The 25,873-nt window shown below is 41.1% G+C and overlaps 1 protein-coding gene across 1 annotated transcript; it reads left to right on the top strand.

Annotated features, from left to right (window-relative positions):
* Positions 1–1,030: 1,030 nt before the first annotated feature.
* SLC4A1AP (solute carrier family 4 member 1 adaptor protein) lies at positions 1,031–23,910 on the top strand. Its single transcript, XM_056853362.1, has 14 exons — positions 1,031–1,555; positions 4,712–4,904; positions 6,400–6,522; positions 7,502–7,562; positions 9,522–9,661; positions 10,260–10,420; positions 11,714–11,783; positions 17,332–17,521; positions 17,987–18,098; positions 18,447–18,687; positions 19,603–19,692; positions 21,193–21,248; positions 22,824–22,893; positions 23,814–23,910. The coding sequence occupies exons 1-14, from the start codon at positions 1,031–1,033 to the stop codon at positions 23,861–23,863; spliced, it is 2,082 nt and encodes a 693-aa protein (XP_056709340.1). The 3' UTR covers positions 23,864–23,910.
* The last annotated feature ends 1,963 nt before the right edge of the window (positions 23,911–25,873 follow it).

Consider the following 25,873-nt stretch of genomic DNA (forward strand, 5'->3'; position numbering starts at 1 on the left):
TCATTGAACACATGAAGCTGCTTTATACTGAATCAGACCCTTGGTCCAACAAAGTCAACATTGCCTACTCAGACCAGAAGCGGCTCTCCAGGGTCTCAGGCAGAGGTCTTTCCCATCACCTATTTGCCTAGTCCCTTTAACTGGAGTTGCCGGGGATTGAACCTGGGACCTTCTGCATGCCAAACAGATGAACACATGAAGCTGCCTTAGACTGAATCAGACCCTTGGGTCCATCAAAGTGAGTATCGTCTACTCGGACTGGCAGCGGCTCTCCAGGGTCTCAGGCAGAGAGGCCTTTCCCATCACCCACTTGCCTAGTCCCTTTAACTGGAGATGCCGGGGATTAAACCTGGGACCTTCTGCATGCCAAGCACATGAACACATGAAGCTGCCTTAGACTGAATCAGACCCTTGGGTCCAACAAAGTCAGTATTGTCTAAGACAGGGAGCTCTCCAGGGTCTCAGGGCAGAGGTCTTTCACATCACCTACTCTCTTTAACTGGAGATGGTGGAGATTGAACCTGGGACCTTCTGCATGCCAAGCAGATGAACACATGAAGCTGCCTTATCCTGAATCAGACCCTTGGGTCTAACAAAGCCAGTATTGTCTACTCAGACAGGCAGTGGCTCTCCAGGGTCTCAGGCAGAGAGGCCTTTCCCATCACCCACTCGCCTAGTCCCTTTAACTGGAGATGCCGGGGATTGAACCTGGGACCTCCTGCATGCCAAGCAGAGGCTCTACCACTGAGCCACGGCCCCTCTCCGTACAGAAGTGACCCTTCCAGCGGCATCTCACCTGCCCCCTGCTTCTCTCGCTGAGCACATCCGGGAACCCCCAAGCCCCGTCCCGACCTCCCTCTTCGGACCACTACAGCGCGCGCCCCCCGCCCCAAACCCCCCCCCCGCCTTTACCTCCATCCGGGCAACGAACGCCGCGGAGCTCTTCGCGGCAACGCACACTTCCCGGAACTCGCCCGCCAGGGGCGTGGTTTCCGAGGGGGTCGCTTTGAAGGACGGACGGGCGCTGAAGATGGCGGACCGGGAGGAGGAGGCGGCGGCGGCCGGCGCGAGCGAGGATTTTAAGAGGCCGGCTCTCCCTCCTCGGGAGAAGGAGGAGCCCGAGGCGGCTCTCCGGCCCGCACGGGGCCCTGCCCCGGAGCCGCCCCCCCTCCGCTACGAGGAGCCTCCCTGGGGAGGCGGCCCGGCGGAAGAGGACCCTTGGCTGTACAGCCTGGAGGCGGTGAAGGGCGGCGCGGTGCTGGGCCGCCTGGGCCTGGGCGGGCGGAGCCGGCTGGTGGTGGGGCGCGCCCCGAGCTGCGACCTCTCCCTGGCGCACCCGTCGGTGTCGCGGCACCACGCCGTGCTCCAGCGCCGCCCGCCGCCGCCCGCCGGGGAGGAGCGACAGGGCCCCGAGGCCGGCCTCTACGCCTACGACCTGGACAGCGCGCACGGCACCTTCCTCAACAAGGCCCGCATCCCGCCCCGCACCTACTGCCGCGTCCGGGTGGGCCACGTCCTGCGCTTCGGGGGCAGCAGCCGCCTCTTCGTGTTGCAGGTCAGGCAGCGGGGGGGGGGGGGCTTCCGGCTCCGATGCATTTGTTGGGCTTTTTAAAATTTTGTTTTTTATTTTTTCCTCATTTAATATATATGTGTGTGAGTGTGTGTGTGTGTATGTATGTATATATATATATGTATATATATTAAATTATTTTATTTAATATATTAAATTAAATTATATATATAATATATCCATATATGTGTGTGTGAGTGTATATATATATTAAATTAAATTATTTTATATATTAATATATTAAATTAAATTTTATATATATATAATTTAATACAGGGGTGGGGAACCTTTTTTCTGCCAAGGGCCATTTGGATATTTATGACATCATTCGCGGGCCATACAAAATTATCAACTTAAAAATTAGCCTGCTATATTCGGTCAAACATTTACCCAAGAGGCACGACAGGAGACGGCTCCGAGTGTCTGCCACGTAGAGCGACTTGCTTTTGAGCTCCGCCGTCCCCAGCTGGGCCCAAGAGATGCAGGCAGGCCAGCATCCTTCTGAGTTAGAGATCTGCCAGGACCCGTGAAGGGCCAGGCCAAATGATTTTGTGGGCCTTATATGGCCCCCGGGCCTGAGGTTCCCCACCCCTGATTTAATATATCCATATATATATAATTTAATATATCCATATATGCGTGTGTGTGTGTGTCCCAGGCTAGCCTGATCTCGTCAGATCTCAGAAGCTAAGCAGGGTCAGCCCTGGTTAGTATTTGTATGGTAGACCACCAAGGAAGTCCAGGGTTGCTGTGCAGAGGAAGGCACTGGCAAACCACCGCTGTTAGTCTCTTGCCATGAAACCCCCCCAAAAAAGGGGTCACCGTAAGTCAGCTGCGACTTGACGGCACTTTACACACACACATGTAAATGTTGGGCTTTTAACGTGGTGCCGGCCCGCTTCCGGCAGAGCTGGCACATGAGGCTTTTGTACTGCTCAGATAGGTTTGCTTTGACTTTGGATGGTCAATTGAGCAATCTTTATTAAAAAAAAAAACAGTCCAAGACCAGCGCAGCTCTTCACAATCTACCACTAAATACTACAGCTCTTCACAATCTATCACTTAATATTACCCTTACTATTAAGCTCTACCCACAAGTTTGTACAAATAATAAAAAGTTGTTTACACTCTTTGCAAACTATAAATACTACTCTTTAGAATTATTGACCTTCCGATGTTCTCAGCAGCATCTGACGGATTCTACAGGCCGCTGCACAAAACATGGCCATTCCTACTGTCACCTGTGGGTTTTCGTCTATAATCAACATTTTAGTATACTCCTGACCTGTATGGCTGAAATGCTAACTATGTCAGGGAGAGATAAACTTATACTTTGGATGGTCTGTAGGAAGATAGCATGGTGCGTTACTTAAATACATAGCAGTATATTGGAGCATAGGAGCCCCGTGGCGCAGAGTGTTAAGCTGCAGTACTGCAGTCAAAAGCTCTGCTCACGACCTGAGCTTGATCCTGACGGAAGTCCGTTTCAGGTAGCCGGCTCAAGGTTGACTCAGCCTTCCATCCTTCCGAGGTCGGTCAAATGAGTACCCAGCTTGCTGGGGTTAAAGGGAAGATGACTGGGGAAGGCACTGGCAAACCACCCCGTAAACAAAGTCTGCCTTCGAAACGTTGGGATGTGACGTCACCCATGGTTCAGGAATGACCCAGTGGTTGCGCAGGAGACCTTTACCTTTTTTTATATTGGAGCATGCATATCTCACCCATTCTGCAGTCACTCCATTGTTTACGGATCAGTTACTGGGTTCAATTCAAGGTATTAGCTATCACCTGTAAAGTGACATCAAGTCACAGCCGACTTTTACAAAACCCTTAATGGCTTTGGTCACACATATCTACAGAGCCACCTCTCCTGCTCTGCTCAGCCATGACAGTTTTACTCATCTGAACATGCTACTCTGCAAACAGGTAATATAGGCAACTGCCTCTAAGTGCGCATTCTTTGTGTTGGCTCCAGGCTTGTGGAACAACTTACTGAGGAAGTAAGGAAGGTTCCAGGACCTCTCTCATTTTGCAGAATGGGCAAAGCAAGTAAAGGCATCTGGATTGCAGTTCAATAGAACAGTCTAAGAGGGCGTTGTTATAAGAGAATACAATGGTAGACTTTTGTAATGTTTATTGTGTGCATCATTTTGGATTTACTGCATTGTCTTTTATAATTCAATCTCAGCACTGTTTATGGCATGTTGTGCCTTAAGACAGTTTTAGGTCTGTGTTGTTTCTAAATTTGTGTGTTCTTGGTTCTATTGCATTCTTACTGAATGTGTTGTTTTGGCTGAATTGTTTTCTGTTTTTGTTATCTGCCTAGTGTGTCCGTGAGAAAGGTGGGTTATAAATTAAGTAAATAGATAAACAATTATTCCCTTCTCACATGCCTAAGCTGTTTTAAGTGATAGATGTATTGAAAAAGCTGTTGGCCTTCTTTGGTGGTCCAGGAAGTTTAAGTGTGACAATATATTCCTCCATAACAATGCAATCTGGTTTATTATTGTTGTCCTGTAATTTAAGGGGACTAGATCACATGTACAAATAGATGGGAAGAAACAAAGAATGATGAATCTTTTTCTAGAGCTTGATGAAACTTATGCACACAGTTTAAGGACCTCTTCTAGTCTTGCCCTACTCACGCCTTTAAAATGATGTAAGGAAGTAGACAGAAAACAGCAGAATGTATGAATCTTATTGTCAGAAATGTCAAGCATGAGTGAGCCTTGTAATCTTGCAAAGGTCTAGTGGGCATGTCACATTTGATTTTAACTTTCCATTGCAATTATATCATATACCTACAGCAGTTGTTTGGCATCTTCCTCACATGTTTTTAAAATACAGATAGAGAAATGTAGCATTAGATACAGCCTTAATTTTTCATTTTAGCAGCAAAGAGTGCTTTGTCTAACTGCAGCCAATTTAAAGTGAAGGAAGTGGAATTAGTTTATATCTAACATCTGATCTATGTATGTTGTAAATAGTATGAGAGTATCTACTATTCTAAGAAACTTGGATTGTAATCCTAAATATACTTATAGAAAGTGGGATTTACTTCTGATTAAACCTGTTTAGTATTGCACTGTCAAAACTACTTATTCCTAGATGTAAGAATTTACTCTTTAATTTACTCTGCAGGGCCCAGAGGAGGATCAAGAGCCTGAATCAGAACTAACTGTAACCCAGTTAAAAGAACTGCGCAAGCAGCAACAGGCAACATTAGAGAAAACAATGCTGGGAGATGATTCTGATGAAGACGATAAAAAAGAAAAGGATGAAAAGAGAAGTGAAAACAGTTGGAGTAATGATTTGAGTTGCTCCTGGGGAATGGGTAAGGAGAGTATATTGCAGAATGCTTGGATAAACTGTTAAACTCTTCAGGCATTTGTGAGGATTGTTCTATACTGTAACCTCTGCTACTGAAACTTTTGTGGTATAAAGTCACAGGGCTTGTTTTGCATTCATCTCTTTAACTACAATGGAACAAGAAGTGAATTCTGTGTTTGCAGTAGGTGGTACTCTTTGTAATAAGTGACACACTCTGGTTAGTACACACATGGGCAAAGTTTATGTAGCATACTCTTGGATCACATTATTAATGTGCATCTTTAACATTTTTCACATTCCCAGTGCCTCAAAGCAATAAAGATCCACAAATTCAAATAGTATCAAGCAGAAAGCTACACTAGTTGTGGCAGCTCAACCATTCACAGATACTTTTTGTTTGCGTCAGCTCTGTATTATATACATTCTGTTGTAGTGCTACAGTATATTAGAACTTTAAACATCTCCAGAGAGAATTGTAGTTGATGTAATACTTAATTTTTTAAAAAAAATTAATATTGTGAATTAATCTCCTTAGAAGCATTTGACAATTTTATAACTATTTACTTATTTACATGTTCTAAAAATTTATAATTTTTGCCAGGAACTTATACTGAAAGAACCAGATGTTCATAAAGTACTGGTTTTAAGTTCCTAAAGTCTGAAATGTAAATATGATCAATGTAGTGCACAAATATCAGTGTTTGGTTTTGAGGGCATTAGCCAATGTGTAAACAATTTTAAAAAACGCACACAGAATTGTTTATCCAACAGGAAATTCAAGATCTGAGTGCAGAATTCATACATTTCTATTCCACTCGGCTTTTTAGATCTCGACTAGGTAGACAAAAAAGAACTGGGACTGTAGTAAAACTGTCCTAAATTTCATTCATTTATTCCTAGGGGGGTGGGGGGTGTTAAGTGCCTCAAGTCGCTTCCAACTCATGGCGACCCTATGAATCAATGTCCTCCAAAATGTCCTATCTTTGACAGCCTTGCTCAGGTCTTGCAAATTGAGGGCTGTGGCTTCCTTCATTGAGTCAATCCATCTCTTGTTGGGTCTTCCTCTTTTCCTGCTGCCCTCAACATTTTCTAGCGTGACTGTCTTTTCTAGTGACTCTTGCCTTCTCATAATGTTATTCCTAAAACCATGACCTTATTTACTTACACCCATTTATCTTGGCATGAGATGTGGGCCTAGAGCTGCACCTGTGTGGTGCCTTATTTCCTTCCAGGTTTATGTGCACCACAGTGTGGCAGCCATTGCTTGTAATGGTATGTGCCACCTGTACATATGTTTGGCAGTCGCCCTCTCCTCCTCAGGCCCTGTGTGGATAGATCATGCATTGAATGTGCAACTAAAATACTACTGGTGAGCTTCTGTATCGTTTTCAAATTCAAACGATGTTATTTGAATACTTTTTTTTCTTTAAACAGAGGTTGCATCTGACTGCTTCCCACTCCAGTTCTCATTCCTAATTTTACCTAAACATATCTTCCAGGGGAAGATGCGGAGGAAGAGGAGGGTGAAGAAAACCCAATTGCAATTGAGTTTCAGGAAGAGCAAGAAGCCTTTTATTTGAAAGATCCTAAGAAGGCATTACAAGGTTTTTTTGACAGAGAAGGTATGTGTGATATCTGTCATCTTGTCAGCTGTGCGCACATTGTGTTTAATAACTTTAGTATGCAAGTCCTTTTGTAATGCATAAAGATGCTTGGTTGCAAAGTGAGGGGTTTTATATTGAAAACTGTACAGACTGCTCCAACACATGAACAGTAATATGTGACTTTCTGTTCAATGTTAGTATTGGTGTCAAGGCCACTGAATTCCACATCTTGATCCAATTTAAATCAGTTGGTCAGTTAAACTTTATTATGGAAATCAAGTTTCACTTCACTAGGTCCTTAGAAGTATCTGGGATCTTCATAAATGTTTGGTCCAGCATTTGTGTATTAGTTAGCTTGGATTTCTCTGAGTGGGTCCCAAGTGAAACTGTCTAAATTATTTCAGGATATCATCCAGAAATGTTTGTGATGTCTGTGGTGATAGTTGTTACTAACTGATTAATATATTGTAATGATTTGTTTTGGAATAACTTTAGTCAAAAGCTAACTGGAGAATCCTCATTGTTTCACATTTGAGAAAGATTTAACTGGGAAGTCAAGCTATAGCTTACTAAATTTAATTCAGGTTGTCCAATTTGCTGGAGAAACGCAAGTGCAAGACTAGGTTTTTTTTTCCTAGGTATGCTATCAGAAAAGAGGGGTTCATCTTATATTTGCATACGGGTTAACATTATACTCAATTTTTTTTTTGTATAACATTTTTAAGGGTGTTGTCTTACATTCAGAGTTATCTTCCTTTCATAAATATAGTAATATGTAAGATCCAATCATCCACAAATAAAATACGTTCGCAGAATGAACCTTCCTTCTGCAGCTTCTTGCATCTCCCAAAGAACTACCTTAAGAAGTGGCTTTTGGAGGCTGCAGGGGAAGAGGGGAAAATGCAGTCCTTGAATTCGTTGCTTTCATGCTTCGTTGGATTCAACCCAATGTGTGCAAGTATGCTAACATTACTCTCTTGTCCCATTTTCTGTCTAGGTGAAGAGCTAGAGTATGAATTTGATGCCCAAGGAACTGGCACCTGGCTTTGTAGGGTAAAGTATGTATGTGTATATACTTTATACAGTTATACATCTTTCTCTCAGTTAGCGAGGCTGGGGATGGTGGTATGAGGCTATGATCAGTACTCGTACATGTCAGCTGTAGTGCTGAAATTCAGTTCTGGATTGGTTTAAGAACAGTTTACCGGAGCAGAACTTGTAACGTTAGCATTCGAGGTGGTTCTGGAGTTATATGTCCAAAATGCTCCTACAAAAAGAATGAATAAAAATAAAGGTAAAATACATGTCTTCAAAATGAACACCACTTGTAACAAGAATATATACATCTTAAATACTGTAATTGTTTTTGTTTCCAATTTGCAAAAAAATAATTAAAAACCCCAAATCCATAAACTTCTTCAGAAGTGGCCCTTTCTGTGGCAGTTTTTTAAAAATCAGAGGTTGGACCTTGTGAGCTGTCAACAGAAGGCATTCACAAAACACACCTTGCCCACTAGCATGGTGTAATGGTTACACTGGTTGCATAACTCTCTTCTACTGAGTTTTATCCTCACAACAACAACCCTTTGAGGTAAGTTAGGCTGAGAGTGTATGCCTGGCCCAAGGGCATCCAGCGAGCTTTCATGGCAGAGTGGGAATTCATACCTGGGTCTTCTAGATCCTAGTCTGACACTGTAACCACTATACCACATCAGCTCTTTGGGATACCTGGGGTCAAATTTCTGCTCTACCATGGAAGCTGACTGGGTGACTTTGGGCCAGTCACATACTCTCAGCCTAACTTACATTGCAGGTTATTGTGTAGATAAAATTGAGAAGGAGACGTTAGTCACATTGTGTCCCTGCTGGGGGAAAAAGTGGGATATAAGCATCTAAATAAATAAACTTACTCCTTCAATGCGTGTGTGCATGCATTTATTTAGACAAATAAACATGTGCATGCTGCTGTCAAAGGGGAACCTTGGAAACAAAGTGGGATTGATCCTGGAGAAGTGAAGTAAGAAGGAAAATATAAAAGGTAAAGGTAGTCCCCTGTGCAAGCAGCGGGTCATTACTGACCTGTGGGGTGACGTCACATCCCAAAGTTTACTAGGCAGACTGTGTTTATGTGGTGGTTTGGAGCTTTTCGAGACCACAGGAGACAGCAGGGGTGAAGGAGGAGGAATGGATCTGCTCTGCATTCACAGTTTGTAGGATCCAGCTCCATCCACAACAAATGTAAATCATCATACCTGTTACCAGACTTTTGTGTATTTAGTCTGCTCTGAAACATAAAATTGGATTGCTGATAGCTAACTATGCACTGGAATTTAAAAGTTTCACAAAAATTCAGATTCTACACTTTTTTTTTTTTTTTTGGTGTTTTAAGGAGCTCTTTGTTTCTCAGACCACTATAATTAATACAGATTAAAGATCTTTGTTTAGAGTGACCATATAATTAGGGCTGGGCTGAAGCTTCTCCTACTTTTGTTTTTTTTTCTTGGGGTGGTGGTGAAAATCCCTAAATTGTGAGAATGTTTACTGGCATTCTCTCCTCCCTTTTTTATTTTGCTATGGCTCTGGGGCCATTTTCCCCTTCATGTTACTGTATCTTTTTCTTTAATTGGTTGCATGGGCTATTCCAGTAAGTTGAGAATTGCACAGTGAATTAGATGATGTGAGGGTTATACATAGCCAGTCAAATTTGGCCATGTGACATAATCACTACTTCTTAAATTGACTAACACTTTTGCCCTTTTGACACAATTCTTTGAAACTGAAAGGCACTTTTTATGCTGCTGAAAATTATTACCGAAACAAATCCTTCTTTTGACTTGCTCCTACCTATATCTTCTTTACCCATCCTTACAAAAACTAATACTGAGATACTTTGTAACCAATAAGTGTGAGACAGTTTGGAAGAGTAGTTCTCAGTACTATGCATATGCATAAACTTAAGCAGAAATTTCAGGCCACTACTGCCTTTTCATTATACTGTAACCTTCCAAATTGAACAGGCTGCCCATAGATGATGTGTCAGGGAAGCAACTTGTAGCAGAGGCTATCCATTCTGGGAAGAAAAAAGAAGCAATGATCCAGTGTTCATTGGAAGCTTGCAGGATACTGGATGCTCAGGGTGTGCTGCGCCAAGAGGCAGGTAGGTTGAACTGGGCAAATGCTTTGGTCCTCAAGGGCCTCTAAGAAGTGGTCTTATCCCCAGGAGGCTTTGGAATCTTAGCCTCTAACATTGCATGGTAAATCTAAATGTTTTTCTGTAATAAATCCACAGCATGCAGCACCAAAACAGGACAGAACTTTATTAGAACATAAGCAAGGCCTGGTCTGGACCCTGCTAGGCCATAACCAGCCACAGCCAGCAGCCAACAACATAAATAAAAAGTGAAACTAAAGCAAAGGCTTTTACCTTAAAGGAGCGTGTTGAAATAACTATACCATACAATAAGGGAATGTCAACAAATTCACAACTGCCCAGAGTTATTTATCACATATATACATCTATCTTTCTCCAAGTAGCTCATAGTAGCATGCACAGGGGCTGTCGTGTTTTATTCTGTCAACATCCCCTGTGGTAACGTCATAATTTTGCACGTGGTGTGTGTTCAGCTGTTTTAGGAATAGCGGTAAGCAAGTTAGACAGTCACTGTTACTAACTCAGGAATACAGAGAGATTGTTGGCTTCAAGGTATTGTTCAGCCTTTTGCTGCCATACCTTTTTGTCATCTGATTCTCCATAGTGTCACGGAAAAGAAAAGCAAAGAATTGGGAAGAGGAAGACTTCTATGATAGCGATGATGACACATTCCTTGATCGGACAGGAGTTATTGAGCAGAAAAGGCTAAACAGAATGAAGAAAGCTGGGAAGATAGATGAGAAACCAGAAACGTATGATTCGTTGGTAAGAAACGACTTCATCTATCCCACAGTGAAAGATTTTGAATTAACACCAGCTTCAAATAAGGGTATCAGAAGGACCAGCTGCTTCCCTATGAACCCGCTTGATCTGGTCATCGTTTGAAGTTTTGCTTTGGGTGCCCCTCCACTCTGAGGTTCAGTGGGTGGTAGCCCCACCTTCTCTGTGGTAGCACCTTATTTTGTCACATGTCCTTTCAATAGATGCCATTTCCCCCCCTTAAGCAATATAAGAATATTTTTTTTTTTATTTTTAGTATATTCAATATATTTTCAAAAGGTCAATATAAGACCTTTTTTATTTTCCTCTTTTATATTCTGGAGCTGTTCTAGAACTGCTTCTGTTTTTAATGTGGGTTTTCTTGTGTATTGGTGGATTCAGTTTTAGATTTTTTACTTGTAAAGGCAGAAGCAGGGTATGTATTTCATATATACTAAAATAAGCAATCAACTGTCGGAAATAACACCTTTCCGCTACATGTTACCTGTTCAGTGATATGTTTCTGAGGAGTTGCTGTTTTTAGTTTATTGTATCTCAAACAAAACCTTATCATACCTTAAAGACTAACAAATGTAAGATGAACAGATGCTTTTATGAACTAAAACCCTTTTCATGTATATGACAGTGTTCTGCTCAAATAGTTGAGTAAGAGGGGAAAGTTCTGTAGAGTCAAAAGGCCAAGAAAATTCAAATATCAATAAGAGTGTCACTTGTTCTTCATTTCTCTTTCATGTAGAATTTTGGGACAAAAAGGATTGCTTCATTTTGACAATTTTTAAAGCCATAATAAATATGCATATTCTTCCCATTTCCTATCTCTGTGTAGGTTGCAAAATTAGGCGCAACTGAGAGAGAGCTGTCTGAGATAGCAGACAAGCTGAAATCTTCAAGGACAGGTAAGGCCAATTTTTCTTAACAAGCTTGAGTCAGTCAGTCAGTCATACTTTATTCGCAGTCATAGACCATCAAGTATCCTACAAAGTTAAAAACTGAATACATATATAAATAGATGTGGAATAATAATATAAAAAAATAAAATGTAATGGAAATTAGGAACGTATGTAAACGATACAGATTCTGATCACAGATTGCTTGTTCCAAAGCCTTAAGCGTGTTTTGTCTTATTTTGGTTGCCAGCCAGGCAAATCTGGCCATACTAACAGATAAGTTTGGTACTGCATCTGACAAAAGTAGCACTAAGCAGTGTTTTCTGGGAGGTCTGGGGCAATCCATTAGCAGTGGAATCAGGACCTGTGCGTAAATGATCTCTTTGGGTAGGTTGCAAAATTAAGCGCAACTGAGAGAGAGCTCTCTGAGATAGCAGACAAGCTGAAATCTTCAAGGACAGGTAAGGCCAATGTATTTTAAAGCTTGAGGGGCATAGCAAGGGGAAAAGCACAAAGTGGGATCCAAAGAACGGCAAGTGGAACAACTGGGCATTCATGCATTTTCTTTTCCATTTCAGTCTCTTGCACCCCCTAAAAGCTGCTACCAAAGGTCAGGGGACCCCTCTGGACTTAGGTGGGATGCACGCAGAGAGGGCTGCAGCAATGGGGAGGGAAATTGGCAGGGATCCCCCCCCCCGTCTTGTGCTCACACAAGGGGCTGTGTGAGTTACCCCCGAAATGTATCTACATGTCTTATAGATTCTTAGAGGTGAAGCCAGGTTTGGAAGTTGTACTAAATATTTTGGGCTTACAGTTAGAATGTCTACCCATTACAACTTTGTTTACATTCCTCTTCTTCAGCCAGACCTGCTCTCAGAGCAGCTTACAATTAAAATCCATCACAGTGAGAGGAGCAAGCGTGGGATAGGAAGGGAGGCATGTTTGCTGTTTGCTCTTGTACGTTTGTTTTTGTTGTTCTTGTTTTCTGTCTTGCATTTTGAGTTGCTGTTGCCATAGTTTGTCTGGCCAGCCTTCTGGGAATTTTTTAATTCAGGCCAATTGATCAGGTGCACGGTTCTTTGGGATTTGTTACACAATGGAGGGGGGAAAGCTCCAGCATCTGTTGGGTTCTGGATAGTGGGACAAGATTCTGCAGTGCTAGTCATCTCTCCCCCTGTACAAAGCTGCCATTGCCTTTGAATACCTGGAACATATAAAAATGAAATGGGGCCACACAGATGACCTTCCTCAGGACAGACCCAGTACATTAGTTACTTTAGGGAGGGGCCGTGGCTCAGTGATAGAGCATCTGCTTTGCGTGCAGAAGATCCCAGGCTCAACACTCATCATTTCCAGTTAAAAGAATCAGTTAAAAGACCTTGATAGATCAGTGGTCTGACTCCATATGGCAGCTTCATATGTTCATTTAATGGATGTATGGCCTCCTAAAGATTATCACTTCAGTTAGGGCAAGCATGTGCATATGGTACCCAAACAATTAGTTGATGCTGATGGTGAAAGAAAGATAACTTTATCTTCAGAAGCTCTACTGTATCACCAGATGTCCCGGTTGTAGGGGGCCCTGAACACTTGGTGATGCTTTTAGTCCTGGATCCAAAATAGCCCCCTGCTAAAAATACTTATGTACTGAGAACTTTATTGTTTGTGTGTGTTTCAGGACACTATTACTTTCCTTGGGACTTTTCCCTGTAGCTACTATTTTCCAAGATGGTGGACATGGTTATTTTAATATTTAAAATTCATGTAGGATACTCATCTTGGTGTCCTGAGACACCAAGAGAATAAAGAATAAAGCTAAATGCAGTATTGTATTATTTGTACATAAAGCCATTATTCCTGTAGCCACTATTTTGCAAGATAGCAGACCTTTTTCACATTTGTGTAGGATTCTCATATTGGTGTCTAACTGTATGTTTGCGGGATCAATAAAACTGGATATACTACTCCTTTTTCCTATAAAAACAGTAAAATGTTATTTTTAAGGTTTATAATATTTTGGGGGATGATAAATGGTATAAGAGAAACTGTTTTGTTTTTTTAATGTTTGTAAGATCGGGATAAAATGTAGCAGGAGAATTGTTAAGGTGACAACTCCTAAATTACAGAAGATTACTTATTCTGCTGCCTTAAATAACAGTAAAAATATTACGATGAGTAGCTGTGTTAGTCTGTCACTAGCAGTAGAAAAGAGCAAGAGTCCAGTAGCACCTTAAAGACTAACAAAATTTCTGGCAAGGTATGAGCTTTTGTAAGCCACAGCTCACTTCTTCCGTTCTTTGGATCCTACTTTGTGCTTTCCCCCTCGCTATCCTCCTCAAGCTCAATCTGAAGAAGCAAGCTGCGGCTCACGAAAGCTCCTACCCTGTTGGTCTTTAAGGTGCTGCTAGACTCCTGCTCTTTTCTACTGCTAGTAAAAATATTAAACTGCTTGCTTGTCAGTGTGATATTTATAACGTTGTTACGCAACATTTTTTCCGTTCTCTTGACACTTGCAGCCTTCCTGCACCTGCATGCATTAGATTTGCAAAATTTACAGCCACACAATGTCAGCAGTTTCTCCAGTATGGGTCTGAGACACTTTGCTGGTATCCACCTCCTCCCAGCCATTGTCCACAGGGTTCAGTGTTGAATGGTTAGGAGAGAAGAGTATAAATGACTCTGATGAATAGAAATGCCCACTGAAGATGTTCTCTGATGGAATCTGAAGTAGGTTGGAGCATATCCAGGGAGTTGGTCATTGGTATATATGAAGTAAATCTCACCTATTGTAGATCGCTGTTGCTGTAGGAGTCTGGCCTTGCTTCATTCCACAGAGAAGACAGAAAGGGGGGGGGAGGAGAGACTTGAAAGTAAAAAACTGCATTGGATACTTCGTAGCTAGATCTCCAGCTGCTAGGTAAAAGAATATTGTTGAAAAAGCTTCAGGGTCTATTCTTAAGGATTGTGGTTTAGAGACCCCAGCCTTCTGTCTGAGATGGAAGGAACTTCATTTATTGCAACTGCTGTAGAAGGAGATAGCGCTATTATATAGATGAACTTTACTGTTAGGGTGCTATTCATGCACTGTTGGCTTCTTCCTTCCCCACCTTGTGTCCCAACACAAGCACCCCTCTACTTCAGGATAAAAACTTGAGGGAACTGATTAATGGCTTAAAGGAAAGTTTGAGATAATGCAGACTTTCAGCTTGCAAGTAGTAAAACATAGAAACGCGGTCTCCTTAGGCTTCGGCCAACACTAGGCACCGAGTTTTTATGTTCTCTCAAATTGGTATGTCATGTTTATCCTGCTGGCAGGTAAGAGATTACTGAGACATAAATGCCAGTGATCAACTGCTGTGGTCATAGCGGTTGGCAGTCTTTTCACCACTATCGCCTGAAAGCTTCTGTAATGGTTTTCAAGCCCTGACTTTCTCCGAGTGCTTAACTTCACCACTCTAAAGAACAGCAGTGGGTCAGGAAAGCTGAAGGGGTGACAGGCTAAATAACTCTGTTTTTCACCATCAATCCCTCGAGATTAAGTAGATGTTGGAGTTGAGACGGTTTGCAGACAGCTGCCTAAATCCTTCTACACAGACTACTGACGGAACAGTTCGATAAAGCCTTCCACTTTTCCACAGTTGTACAAAAAATGTCTTTTTTAATGTTTTGTTCGACAGCCAAGCTTGTATGGGCCAACTTGACATTGGCTGTGTATGCCAGAGAACCAAATTACCCTCGTATTGATAATCTTTCAGTGCATTCCTAAGGGGTCCAAGACTCCAGTCTAAGGCCATTCATTTCAGTGGGCTTAGACTGGAGTAACTCTCCTTAGGAGCGCACTGTAAATCTTGTATTGGATTTGCTGTACTACTGTAGCTTCTGAAGAATGAGGGATTTCAGACTACCTCAGTATAGCTAAAGCTAATGAGGCAGGAAGAGGGGATTTGCCCACTACCGAGAACATATGATGCCCAAAGAGGGGCTTATGTGGGTGATCATTTGTGGCTCCCATTTGTGGCTCTTCACTGCAATGTGCTACTTTTTAAAGGCTTGTGCTCACACATAAAGGCAACACTGGCTGTTGCCCACTCAGCAGACCTTTGCACAGCTTAGTCTCTAGAAAAATACCAGTTTGAAAACACGAAGCTGCCTTATACTGAATGAGACCCTTGGCCCATCAAAGTCAGTATTGTCTACTCAGACTGGCAGCGGCTCTCCAGGGTCTCAGGGCAGAGGTCTTTCCCATCACCTACTTGCCTAGTCCCTTTAACTGGAGATTCTGGGGATTGAACCTGGGACCTTCTGCATGCCAAGCAGGTGCTCTACCACTGAGCCACAGCCCCTCCCCCATGACTCATTTTCTGGGTCAGTGCAAATGTAGAGCCACTATATAGGGAGCAAAACAAAGGTCATTTTTTTACAATGCATTTGTTGCTCAAATGACTGTGCTGGGGACATGTAAATGATTAAATGGGCTTAATCAACCTATTATCTTCTATACTAGATAGTTGCAGTACAGCATATTGTTGGTTTTAATTTACAAGCTATACATTTATTTGGGTTTTTTAAAGTTTTTATTGTGTTTTAAGGAATACAGAAGAGAAAAAAGGGGAAGGGGGGAAGTTTTGCATCTGTTTGTGATAGACGATATTATCTCAATCAATAATATACAGAGATTATGCTTGCTACCAATGATTCAAAATATTGGTTTCTATTCTATTTTTACTCTATAAAAAAGTAGTCAGATATATTCTTGACAGCCACTAACAGAGAAAAAGAGAGTAGGAAATAAAATAGCATTAAAGATAAACCATGGTCAATTTCTCTAAAGGTAATCATCGTTACAGTAAACCAAGTATATTTATACATGAAGAAAACATCTCACATAAAAAGGAGAGCGATTGAGCCAGAATTAAATATCTGAAGACATACATATACCATGGTAACCACTTCTCGTTAAATTGCTCGACATGTTGCGTATACATTTATTCTGAATGAACAATTAACTCATTACGAGACCTTAAATAAATACTTGTCCGGACAAAGGAATGGTGGTTGAAATAATTTTAGGCACAGCCCAGTTTGCTTGTCCTTAATGGTGCTGTAGCTAAAGCTGACCTAACAGAGGTGCCAATAGATCCATTTTCAGTCATCAGTTTCTGTTCCGCCCTACTATTAAATGTAGCTACTATGTGATTGCTCCTGTGGGGGCTGGGGGGGGGCAGTGTCCAAAATTGCTAATACAAATCCATTGTTCTTGGTTGAAAGAAGGCTAATTCAAATTCTGGTGACACAATATTTTTGTAATTTTGGTTGTCTCTTGGAATAAATACATTGCAGAGTTGGGCACTATTGAAAGGCTTTGTTGCTTCCACAAGTGAAAGACTAAGCCAAGTATAACAATATGATTACAACTATACAGAGAATATCAACCCTTCTGTGAACAAAGCTCTTCCAGGTTCATATCTATTAAAAATGATTGTCCAGATTATTTCTAATGGGTAAAACATACATTTTGTGTACGCATACCTAAAACTTCAAGGTACCCATCTGATAACGCACATTTTGATATGATCCAGTTCCCTACCTTCCCTACCCCCTCCTGCATGGGGCCTGTTGGCTGTCTCTCTGTGAATGGAGAGCAGCACTCATAACGTGCATAAAGAATCAACAGGATCAGACCTCCCTCTGTTACGTTTTCCCCCAAAAGCTTGAAGCTACATATAACAAAAGTCCATTATTAAATGAAATGGGCATCTAAAGGAATCCAAGTGTACCCTCAGTCTTTAAAGGAAGAAAAAGTATATTCTTGAAGAAATTGTGGGATAATTTATGTGGGGATGTTTTAAGGTTCAGAGGCCTGTAATCACTATGAAATTGAGACAAATGTTGACCTTTCTTTTTTTTAAGAGATCCTAGTGCAGAATTTTTGTTTTGGGCATCTACTGTTCCTTGTTGGTTATTAAAATTTGGTCCACTCATGTATTTTCATATATATATTTCCTATAGTGCAATCCCAGTCAGCAGCTCAGGATTCCTTGGATGAATTTATGACCGAAATAAAATCAGGCTGCGCCTTAGACAGTGTGGCACGTAAAAAGCTTCACTTGCGGACCTTTGAACTGAGGAAAGAACAGCAACGTTTGAAAGGGTTAATTAAGATTGTGACTCCTGCATCACTGCCTGAGCTGAAATCCCAGTGAGTCTGGATCTTACAGCACAATATTCAGGATGTCTAAATGTTTTCTTTAACTGTAGCCCTCTTTGGCATTTTCGGTACCAAAAGCAACATGGATTAGAGCATGGGGGATGACAACAGATATGTGGCATAATCTTGTGACACTGGAGCGTTGTTACTTCCAAAGAATGGGTTTGAAATCCTAGTTATGAGAGAGCCCTGGCTACCTCTGTTTAATGGTAGTGGATTACCAAACCGGGGTTAAGATGGAATGGGTGGGGGGATTCATGGTGTGGAGTGCATAGTTGTGTGGCCCCAAGGCCTCACAAAAGAGTGTCTTTCCCAAGACCGTGCCATGAGTTTCAAAGTTGAACATAAATTTGGGTGTCCCAAAGGAAGGTCCAGTCTTGAACTACTGCTGGCTCTCAAGGCTTGATACTGAAGCTTTTTGTGCTTTTCTTTCATTTGTTTCCCCATCTTCTACAGAGCTGGGAGTCAAGATTTGGGAACTGAAAGCAAGCCTAGAAAGCTCACTTTGCCTCTCTTTGGCGCAATGAAAGGGGGAAGCAAATTCAGACTGAAAACTGGGACTGTTGGGGTAAGTTGAAAGATTAATATGTTGTAAGGCTGACTCTTGCATTGCAGAACCACTCCTGAAGCCCTTGGCTATATTTAGATCCATTGATCTGGGAATTCAAAGTTTGCTCTATTACATAATTCCCATCAATCCTAGGAATGTATTTCCTTAAGGAATAGTCCAGTCTTTAACTAGACATGTAATGTTTATTTTGTATAGAGAGCCTGTTTATGTTATTGATGATTGTATTGGTTCAACAAGCGTTTATCCCTGTCCCACCACTGAATTGTCACATAGTGACAATTCCTTATTTATGTATAGCAGCTCTATAAACAATGATGTTTATTGTCATTTCCGTTTACCTCCTAGAAGCTACCTGTGAAGCGTCCAGATGTTCCTGCAAACCTATTAAATATGAAAGATGAGGGGCCGGAGGAGGAGGAAGAGGAGGAGGAGGTGGAAGAGGAAAAGGAAGCAACAATGAAGGCAGCAAAGCAAAGCGCACGAAAATCACAGATGAAGACTGCAGCACAACAATCACTCCAACCAGGAAGTCTCCCACCTGGTGCTTACTCATGCAGCAACAAAGATACGGAATTAATTCCTGAGGGTGAATTAGTCTTGCATTTTTTTGTTTTCCTGCAGTTTAAATAAAGTTCGATGGGCTAATGAGATCTCATTTACTTGTTTTGTGTTTTACTAGTTTATAATCCCGCCTTGTGAAACAGAACCTCCAAGGTGGCTAACAATACAAAACTTAACAGTGTAATCCTAATAAAAGTTATTCCAGTCTAAGCGCATTGATCCAGGTCTCTGCGTACAGTTCTAGCATGCAGAAGAATGGTCATAGGGTATGAAGGATTCTTTGTGTGTCCCCTTTTTGCTTTTGGCATGCTTGCTTTCTACATTTTTTTTAATGAGCAGAAGGGGATTGGAGATGTACATAGCACCTGTTCCCCATAGCATTCTTATGCAGTGCTTGTATGCACATGGCCCAGGGGGAAAGACTAGGCTGCTTATGTCACTAAGTCATCCCTCCATGTGTAGGGGATGTCTCTTCAGTACAATGAGGTTTACTACGCCTATATTCCCTGCTTGCTGACTGTGGGACTATGGCTCAGCTGTAGAGCATCTGCTTGGCATGCAGAAAATCCCAGGTTCAATCCCCGGCATCTCCAGTTAAAGGGACTAGCAAGTAGGGATGTGAAAGACCTCCACCTGAGACCTGGAGAGCCGCTGCTGGTCAGAGTAGACAGTACTGACTTTGATGGACCAAGGGTTTGATTCACTATAAGGCAGTTCATACGTTCACACAGGTGAAGTTCTAGCTCTCCGTTAATAACTATAATCTCCTTTGATGTGTTTAGCATTACAGGTATACTGTGTGGAAAAGCCAATTATCTTACTTTTTACAAGTGCAGACTTTTTTTTTCTTGACTTGATCAGAGTTTGTTTAAGCTTAATTATTAGTCCCATGCTCATTAAGTGATCGGGTTAGCTAAACCTCTGGGGTTCTGTTTTACAGGAATAAGGCCTCTGTCTGACCTTGTGAGTGAAGATGAAACACTACCAGAGAGCAACTCCCCAGATAATGCATTGCAAAAGAAGTCGCAAGGTAAGTAGTCTTGTGCCGTTGCTTATCTTCCAAGCAGCCTCATCTCAAGACGTTGTGTAGGTCAACATGGGGTGGGGGGAGGTGAGAGCGTGCTAGAGCAAAATGAGTCACTCCATTGGAAGGTGAAATCCTCTCTACATAATTTAAAAAAAAATACATAGACTTCAGCTGTTAAAATATTACGAGATTGGAAGCAATATTTTAAAATGGTCTGTGTAATTAGATTGCTGGGGTGGAAAGCTTCTAAGTAAGATTTTGTGTGAATCCTGTTTTAAATCGTAAATCCTTTCTATTAAAGACAAGTGATTGTAAAAGCAGGGGAACAGATGCAGTATATAATTTGATTCTTTCATAGCTTCCTTATTATTGGTGGGAGCTTAGAAATTCAGGCTTTTTCTGGAAGGGAAAAAATAGGTGCCTAGTTCACTGTTGCCCTGTGATATTTTTTCTTCTTCTGGACAATATTCCCCTGGCAGATGGTAGTGTGGCACTTCTGTGTCTGATTCACATTAAATTTCTGGCATGAATTAACCTTGGGAGGAACATTTCATGTAGTCGATAACAAGAGAGGCACTGTGCTCCTATTAATAGTTTCCAGGGCTATATTATTTTTGCAGTGAATATATTTCACTTGGAACTCATTTGACAAATTTTCTTTTTTAAAAAAAATTATTAATTTAAAAAAAGAAGGTACAAAATAGAAAATAAAACCTAGTCCATTTTCACCAAGGAAAAGAATAAGAGAAAATATGCACGATATACTATACAATACTTGATAATAGTAATAAAGTTGAACAATATTAGAGAATAAATGGTGATAAAATAATAAACTTAAAGTAGAGATGATTATTATTATAGATCTAAATGTGACTTCCTAAAAGTTCCTGGCGATTCAAAATATTGTCGAAGGCTTTCACAGTCAGAGTTCATTGGTTCTTGTAGGTTATCCAGTCTGTGTAACCGTGGTCTTGGTATTTTCTTGCCTGACGTTTCGCCCGCAGCTGTGGCAGGCATCTTCAGAGGAGTAACACTGAAGGACAGTGTCTCCTGGTGATTGTTATTTAAATAAAAACAAAAACAAGAGGGTAAGGAAATAAATAAATAATATACAAACCAACTGAGACAATCTACAGACACTGGGAAACAATACATAAAAAAGTGTTGGTGTTAGCTGTGCTGTGCGATAGATCCTGGTTCTCACTTGTCATCTGGAAGAGTGAATTATGGCTAAGATTAGTTATATTGTCATATGTGAGACACTTTTGAGCAAGTATGGACTTTTATGCATTTTTGTTATTACCATTATCATGCCAATAAAGGTGACTGAAACTGAAGTAAGTCCTGGATATTGAAAAATAAGTTCAAATATTATCATCTATCCGCTATATATTTGAATGTTTCCTCATTTAAAAAAAACTATTCAAATTTGACAAGTTTTCTTAAAGAATTAAGAGTTAGTAGTAGTGGTAACCCACTTTTTATTTTCATTTTTTCCTCTAGCATCTGAGAAGCCTGTAGAAAAACCCAAGAATAAGAAAGCTAATGCTGCCAGTAGGGTAAGTCATTGGAACAATTAAAAGTCATAAACAGGTAGAAGTCCTCCAAGAGCCTGAATTTTAGGCTACTGTGTTATGTGTATATTACAAAAAAGAATAGTGTGTATTGTTATATCTGGGCAACTGTTTCTTTGTTGCATGAAGCTGATCCTGTGGATTCAATGCAGACATCACAATAACAAACCACAGTTTGTACTAACCATAGTTGAGAATCCAAGTGAGGGTTTGCTCTTTTAAATTATACCAGGCAAACTGCGTCAGGGTGACTTGCCTGCTTTCAGCTTCCCTTATAACTCCAGTCTTTAAGTGTTCCCATCCAAGTGCTATAACTATGGCTTCATGCTAAGCCATAAGTATTACTAATCATGGTTTGCAAACCCATTGCAAATTGTGAGTGTCATTTGCTGGTCAGATGCAGACTATGATTTCCATATTAAGATACCACATTAAACAACACAGGTGCAGTGTGCTGCTAGTGTGGAATGAGACAGTTATGTTTATTTAAAAAGAGCCATTTTCTTATGTTTAAGAACTGCTTATAAAAGGCTACAAGAAGCTTGTACAATTAATTGCAAACCAGACATATATTGGTTTTGAAGGAACCTGCAACAATGGCCTGTTTTTAAGCTTTGCATCTGATAAGAGTTCTCTGCTGATAAAGAAATGTTGTTCAACTGTCCCATCTGTGCGGGACAACTGATGGGGTAAATGGGCTGTTGGCCAATATTGCAAGGCTGCAGTACATTTTACTTGGTGTCTGTCTCTTTCCTTTTTTTCAAAATCAAAGGAGATGGATTGGAGGCCTTGCCCCAACATTCTTAACATCAAATGCCTCATTAAGTAACCAATTTTGCTAATTTGTAGCTAGAATAAGGAGAATTTATCAGTGAGAGAGTCTGAGTTCCTTTACTGCATACAGAATTAAAAATATGAGCAGTTACAAGAGCGGCCTTAAACAAAATACAAAAAAACCCTGATATTTTTCCCTTTTATTCCTGCTCTGGGGTTCCATCAGGGTGTCTTATCATAACTCAGTAAAATTTTAAAGCAATCTGAGTTCATTATGCTAAGAGATCTACCCTAACCCCTTTCTGTTAGTAAAATACCCCAAGTCAAAATACAAGATGGGTAAATAAATTTTATATATTTCTGGCAGGGTATGAGCTTTCATGGTGACAGCTCACTTCTTCAGATAGACTAACCACAGATAGATAGATTTTGCCGTCAAGTCACAACTGACTTATGTTGACCCCGTAGGGTTTTCAAGGCAACAGAAGTTCAGAAGTGGTTTGGCATTACCTGCTTCCGCATCACCCTGGTATTCCTTGGAGGTCTCCCATCCAAATACTAGCCAAGGTTGTTAGCAAAGTTAATCAACTTTGGGCAGCTCATAGATTATTACTGCCTTTGTTGTGAATTCGGTAGATTTGAACTTAGAATTCTTCAGCCTCTGTTCTTGCTGTGAGCTTCGTTCTCTTCTACCTGTACTGCAGCCTTAAGTTTATGTATTACCAACTCAGTGTACCTTAAAGACAGTGTTAACAGTCATTAAATAATCCACATTCTTTCCTGTAGGTTCAACACACAGTGTCCTCACAATATCCAGAAAATGACCCAGACTACTGCGTGTGGATACCACCTGAGGGTAATGTATAGTCTTTTTTCTTTATCAAAAATTAAGTGATGTTCCTGGAGTCTTAACATACTATAGTGTAGCATCAACAGATAGAAACAGTCAACCATAAAAGTGACAGCCTTACTTACCAAACAGTTGTTTCCCTGTTTCCTAAAAAGCTAGCATATATCTTGATTTGTGGACGTTATTTAGAACAGGACTTCCAAGTAAGAGAGCAATGCAAAAAAACAAAACAAAAACCCATGCTCATCTAGTGGTCTTGCTTCTGATAAAGAGACTTGAAGTAAGGCTCTCGTCGGGTTTATTAATTCCTCTTAAGTATGTCCCACATATCCAAAGAGCTCAAAGTAGTATATTTGGATGAGGTTATTCCATTTTTCCCCCCTTATAACAACCCTGGGAAGAGCCAATGTGGTTCTTTCAGCATGGATACTGTGTGCACTCACGCACTCCAAGAAGTAGGCAGATGCCTTCTAAATGGGTAGGTTTTTGAATTGTCTTCAGACAGACCCATGTAGTGTGTTTAGCGTTCCCACCCGTAACAACATTAAAGGACCCCTGCTGGCTCAGACCAAAGGTCCATCTCGTCCATCCGCTTTCACGCAGCGGTCAGCCAGTTGTTCTGGAGGGCCTACAAACAAGGCACAGAGGCCGAGGCCTTCCCTGATGTTTCGTCCTAGCACTGGGTTTCAAAGGTTTACTCCCTTTATTAACCACGGCTAGTAGATTCATAAAGGCTATGCCTATCAATGGCTAACTCCCTTTTAAAGTCATCTATTCTCCTATATGTATCATGGAGGCTAGATCACCCTTTTTATAGGAACAGTTGCATCTTGTAGCAACCCAGAGGCTGAGTTCTGTGCAGAAAGTTTTAATTCCTTAGTGTGAGCAGAAATACAAAATTACTCCCCTCCCTCCTTTTTTAACAGGTCAAAGTGGTGATGGGAGAACTCATCTGAATGCAAAATATGGCTATTAAGCACCATGTGGTAGCTTTGGGTCATAAAAGACTGTGGTACACCATTCAAAAGACGACTGTATTGTGAGAAAGCAAGCAACAAGACCTTGTTCATTATTTTTCAACTTTTTGTGATACCTTAAAGTTGCTGACATACTCTTCGTTCCTCTACTAAGTGTATATATTGTGTGTTAAAGTATATAAAACTTGTTTTTCTTTTGTATGTAGATGTGCAGGCTATATGTTTTGACATACATATGTACAGCAGGGTTGGATTTCTACAATTAAAAACTGAGAAGCCAGATGCATTTTTCATTCGTGGTATTTTAAAAAGAGAAATTATGGGCTGTTCCCGCACATTGTGGGTTTGATGACAAATGACAATAGTGTGACACTTGTGTCATTTGTCCTGTGTGACAGTTTTACAGGTGTGTGTGTTTGGTACTTTTACATAACTGCTTACAAGAGCCTTTCTGTTTCTTCCACCACATTGAGCACTGCTTCTGACTCCTTCAAAAATATAACCGCAGACAAAATGACTATACCTTAACGTCTAATAGGCTTTTGTGAGCCAGAACCCATTTCATCAGACTCATGAACTGCAGACAGTAACCCCTAGATGGAGCTAATCAAGCCCAGTCATGTTATGTTACAGTTTTATCCTCATTAGGATTTATTTTACTGTCCAGAACCGGTTAGCTTGTATTCCCTTTGGTAGAGGGAAATTGAAGCTTATCCATTTTGACTGTGTAAGGGAGAGCCTCTTCTGAATGCTTTGTATTAAGGTCCCAGCATCTCCAGCAAAAGAATCTCTGATAGCCGGTCTCAGCAAGACATCTGCCTGAAGACTGCTGACAGTTAGAGTGGACAGTGACGAACTAGAATGGCTCAGCGGTCTGACTCAGTCTAAGGCACTTGCATTAATTTCATCCGTTTATATACTTTTCAGCTGTTTAAGATATGTCATGATTTTTACTTAGAGCCAGTGACTAGATGTAAAAATCTGGGATTTTAATTAAAATCTGGGATTTTAATAATTAGAAGATACATGTACGTGTAATGTATTGGTTATGGAAAGTAAATTGAACCAGTCATTCATTGTGTTTTTCCTATATTGATCTGTCTAGCTTGCATTGTCTACTTAACTCAAAATTGCCCCATAATCATGAATGGCAAATTTTAGATCAAGTCAAAGCAGGAAGAAACAGATAGGATCAATTAAGGGGAATAGGGGCGGGAGGCATGCTTAGCGTACCAAATGTTTTTTACCCATCTGTATTGTTTACCATCTAATCAATGAACTGCCTTTATAGGCAATCCATGTACTCCAGCCTGTCCTATTAAAGCGATGATTGTACTGAGAGACATGATTTATTAGAAGTTATAAATGGTTTAATGTTCATATACGTCCAGCTCCAACTGATTGCAAACTTCTGCCTGGATGCTCATCTCTGCTGCAAACCTTCAGAATAAGCTTGAGCGCAGCACACATGGAGAGACCTCGACCCCTTACTTCTTTTGAGGACTGGGAGGGGTTTTGAAAATCCACTATTTTCATCCATACTTTAAGTCCTCCATCCATCCCCTAATCGTGCCCTCTCCCTCTGCCTTTTTCCCTGTCTGGCATCTCCAAGTACAGCCTATCTTCTATTAATAAGGGTGTGCTACTAAGATGACACCTTCCGCGAACCTTTGGAGTTGTATCTGTAAATAAGAGAGCTAAACTGTAAGATCCAGGAATTTGGAGGCTTCGCAGTCAGCCTTAGATTTTGCAGACCTAATCACCCATTGTGTTCTCCTGCTTTACTCCTAATTTCAAAACAGCGATTCCTCATTCAGCCTTTTACTTTCTGATCAGTGGCTTATAATTCTAGACTGTGGCAAAAACGGCATAGTAGAACCCTAAAACGTGTGAGTTTTCTAGCCCAAAAGAGGTTGAACTCCACCCATGATATGCTTCCGTAGCTTCCATGTCACAAGAAGGGCCACTACTTTCCTTTTGTGAATTTGCCTTTGACTAGCATGCTTATT

This window comes from Euleptes europaea, chromosome 7, assembly GCF_029931775.1.
Source record: "Euleptes europaea isolate rEulEur1 chromosome 7, rEulEur1.hap1, whole genome shotgun sequence".
Classification (NCBI taxonomy): domain Eukaryota; kingdom Metazoa; phylum Chordata; class Lepidosauria; order Squamata; family Sphaerodactylidae; genus Euleptes; species Euleptes europaea.

Excerpts from the sequence above, each read along its gene's own strand:
- SLC4A1AP (XM_056853362.1), top strand. The coding sequence starts at position 1,031 with ATGGCGGACCGGGAGGAGGAGGCGGCGGCGGCCGGCGCGAGCGAGGAT. Across the intron at positions 9,662-10,259 it reads TGTGCTGCGCCAAGAGGCAG|TGTCACGGAAAAGAAAAGCA; the intron begins GTAGGTTGAACT and ends GATTCTCCATAG. Across the intron at positions 18,688-19,602 it reads TACGGAATTAATTCCTGAGG|GAATAAGGCCTCTGTCTGAC; the intron begins GTGAATTAGTCT and ends TCTGTTTTACAG.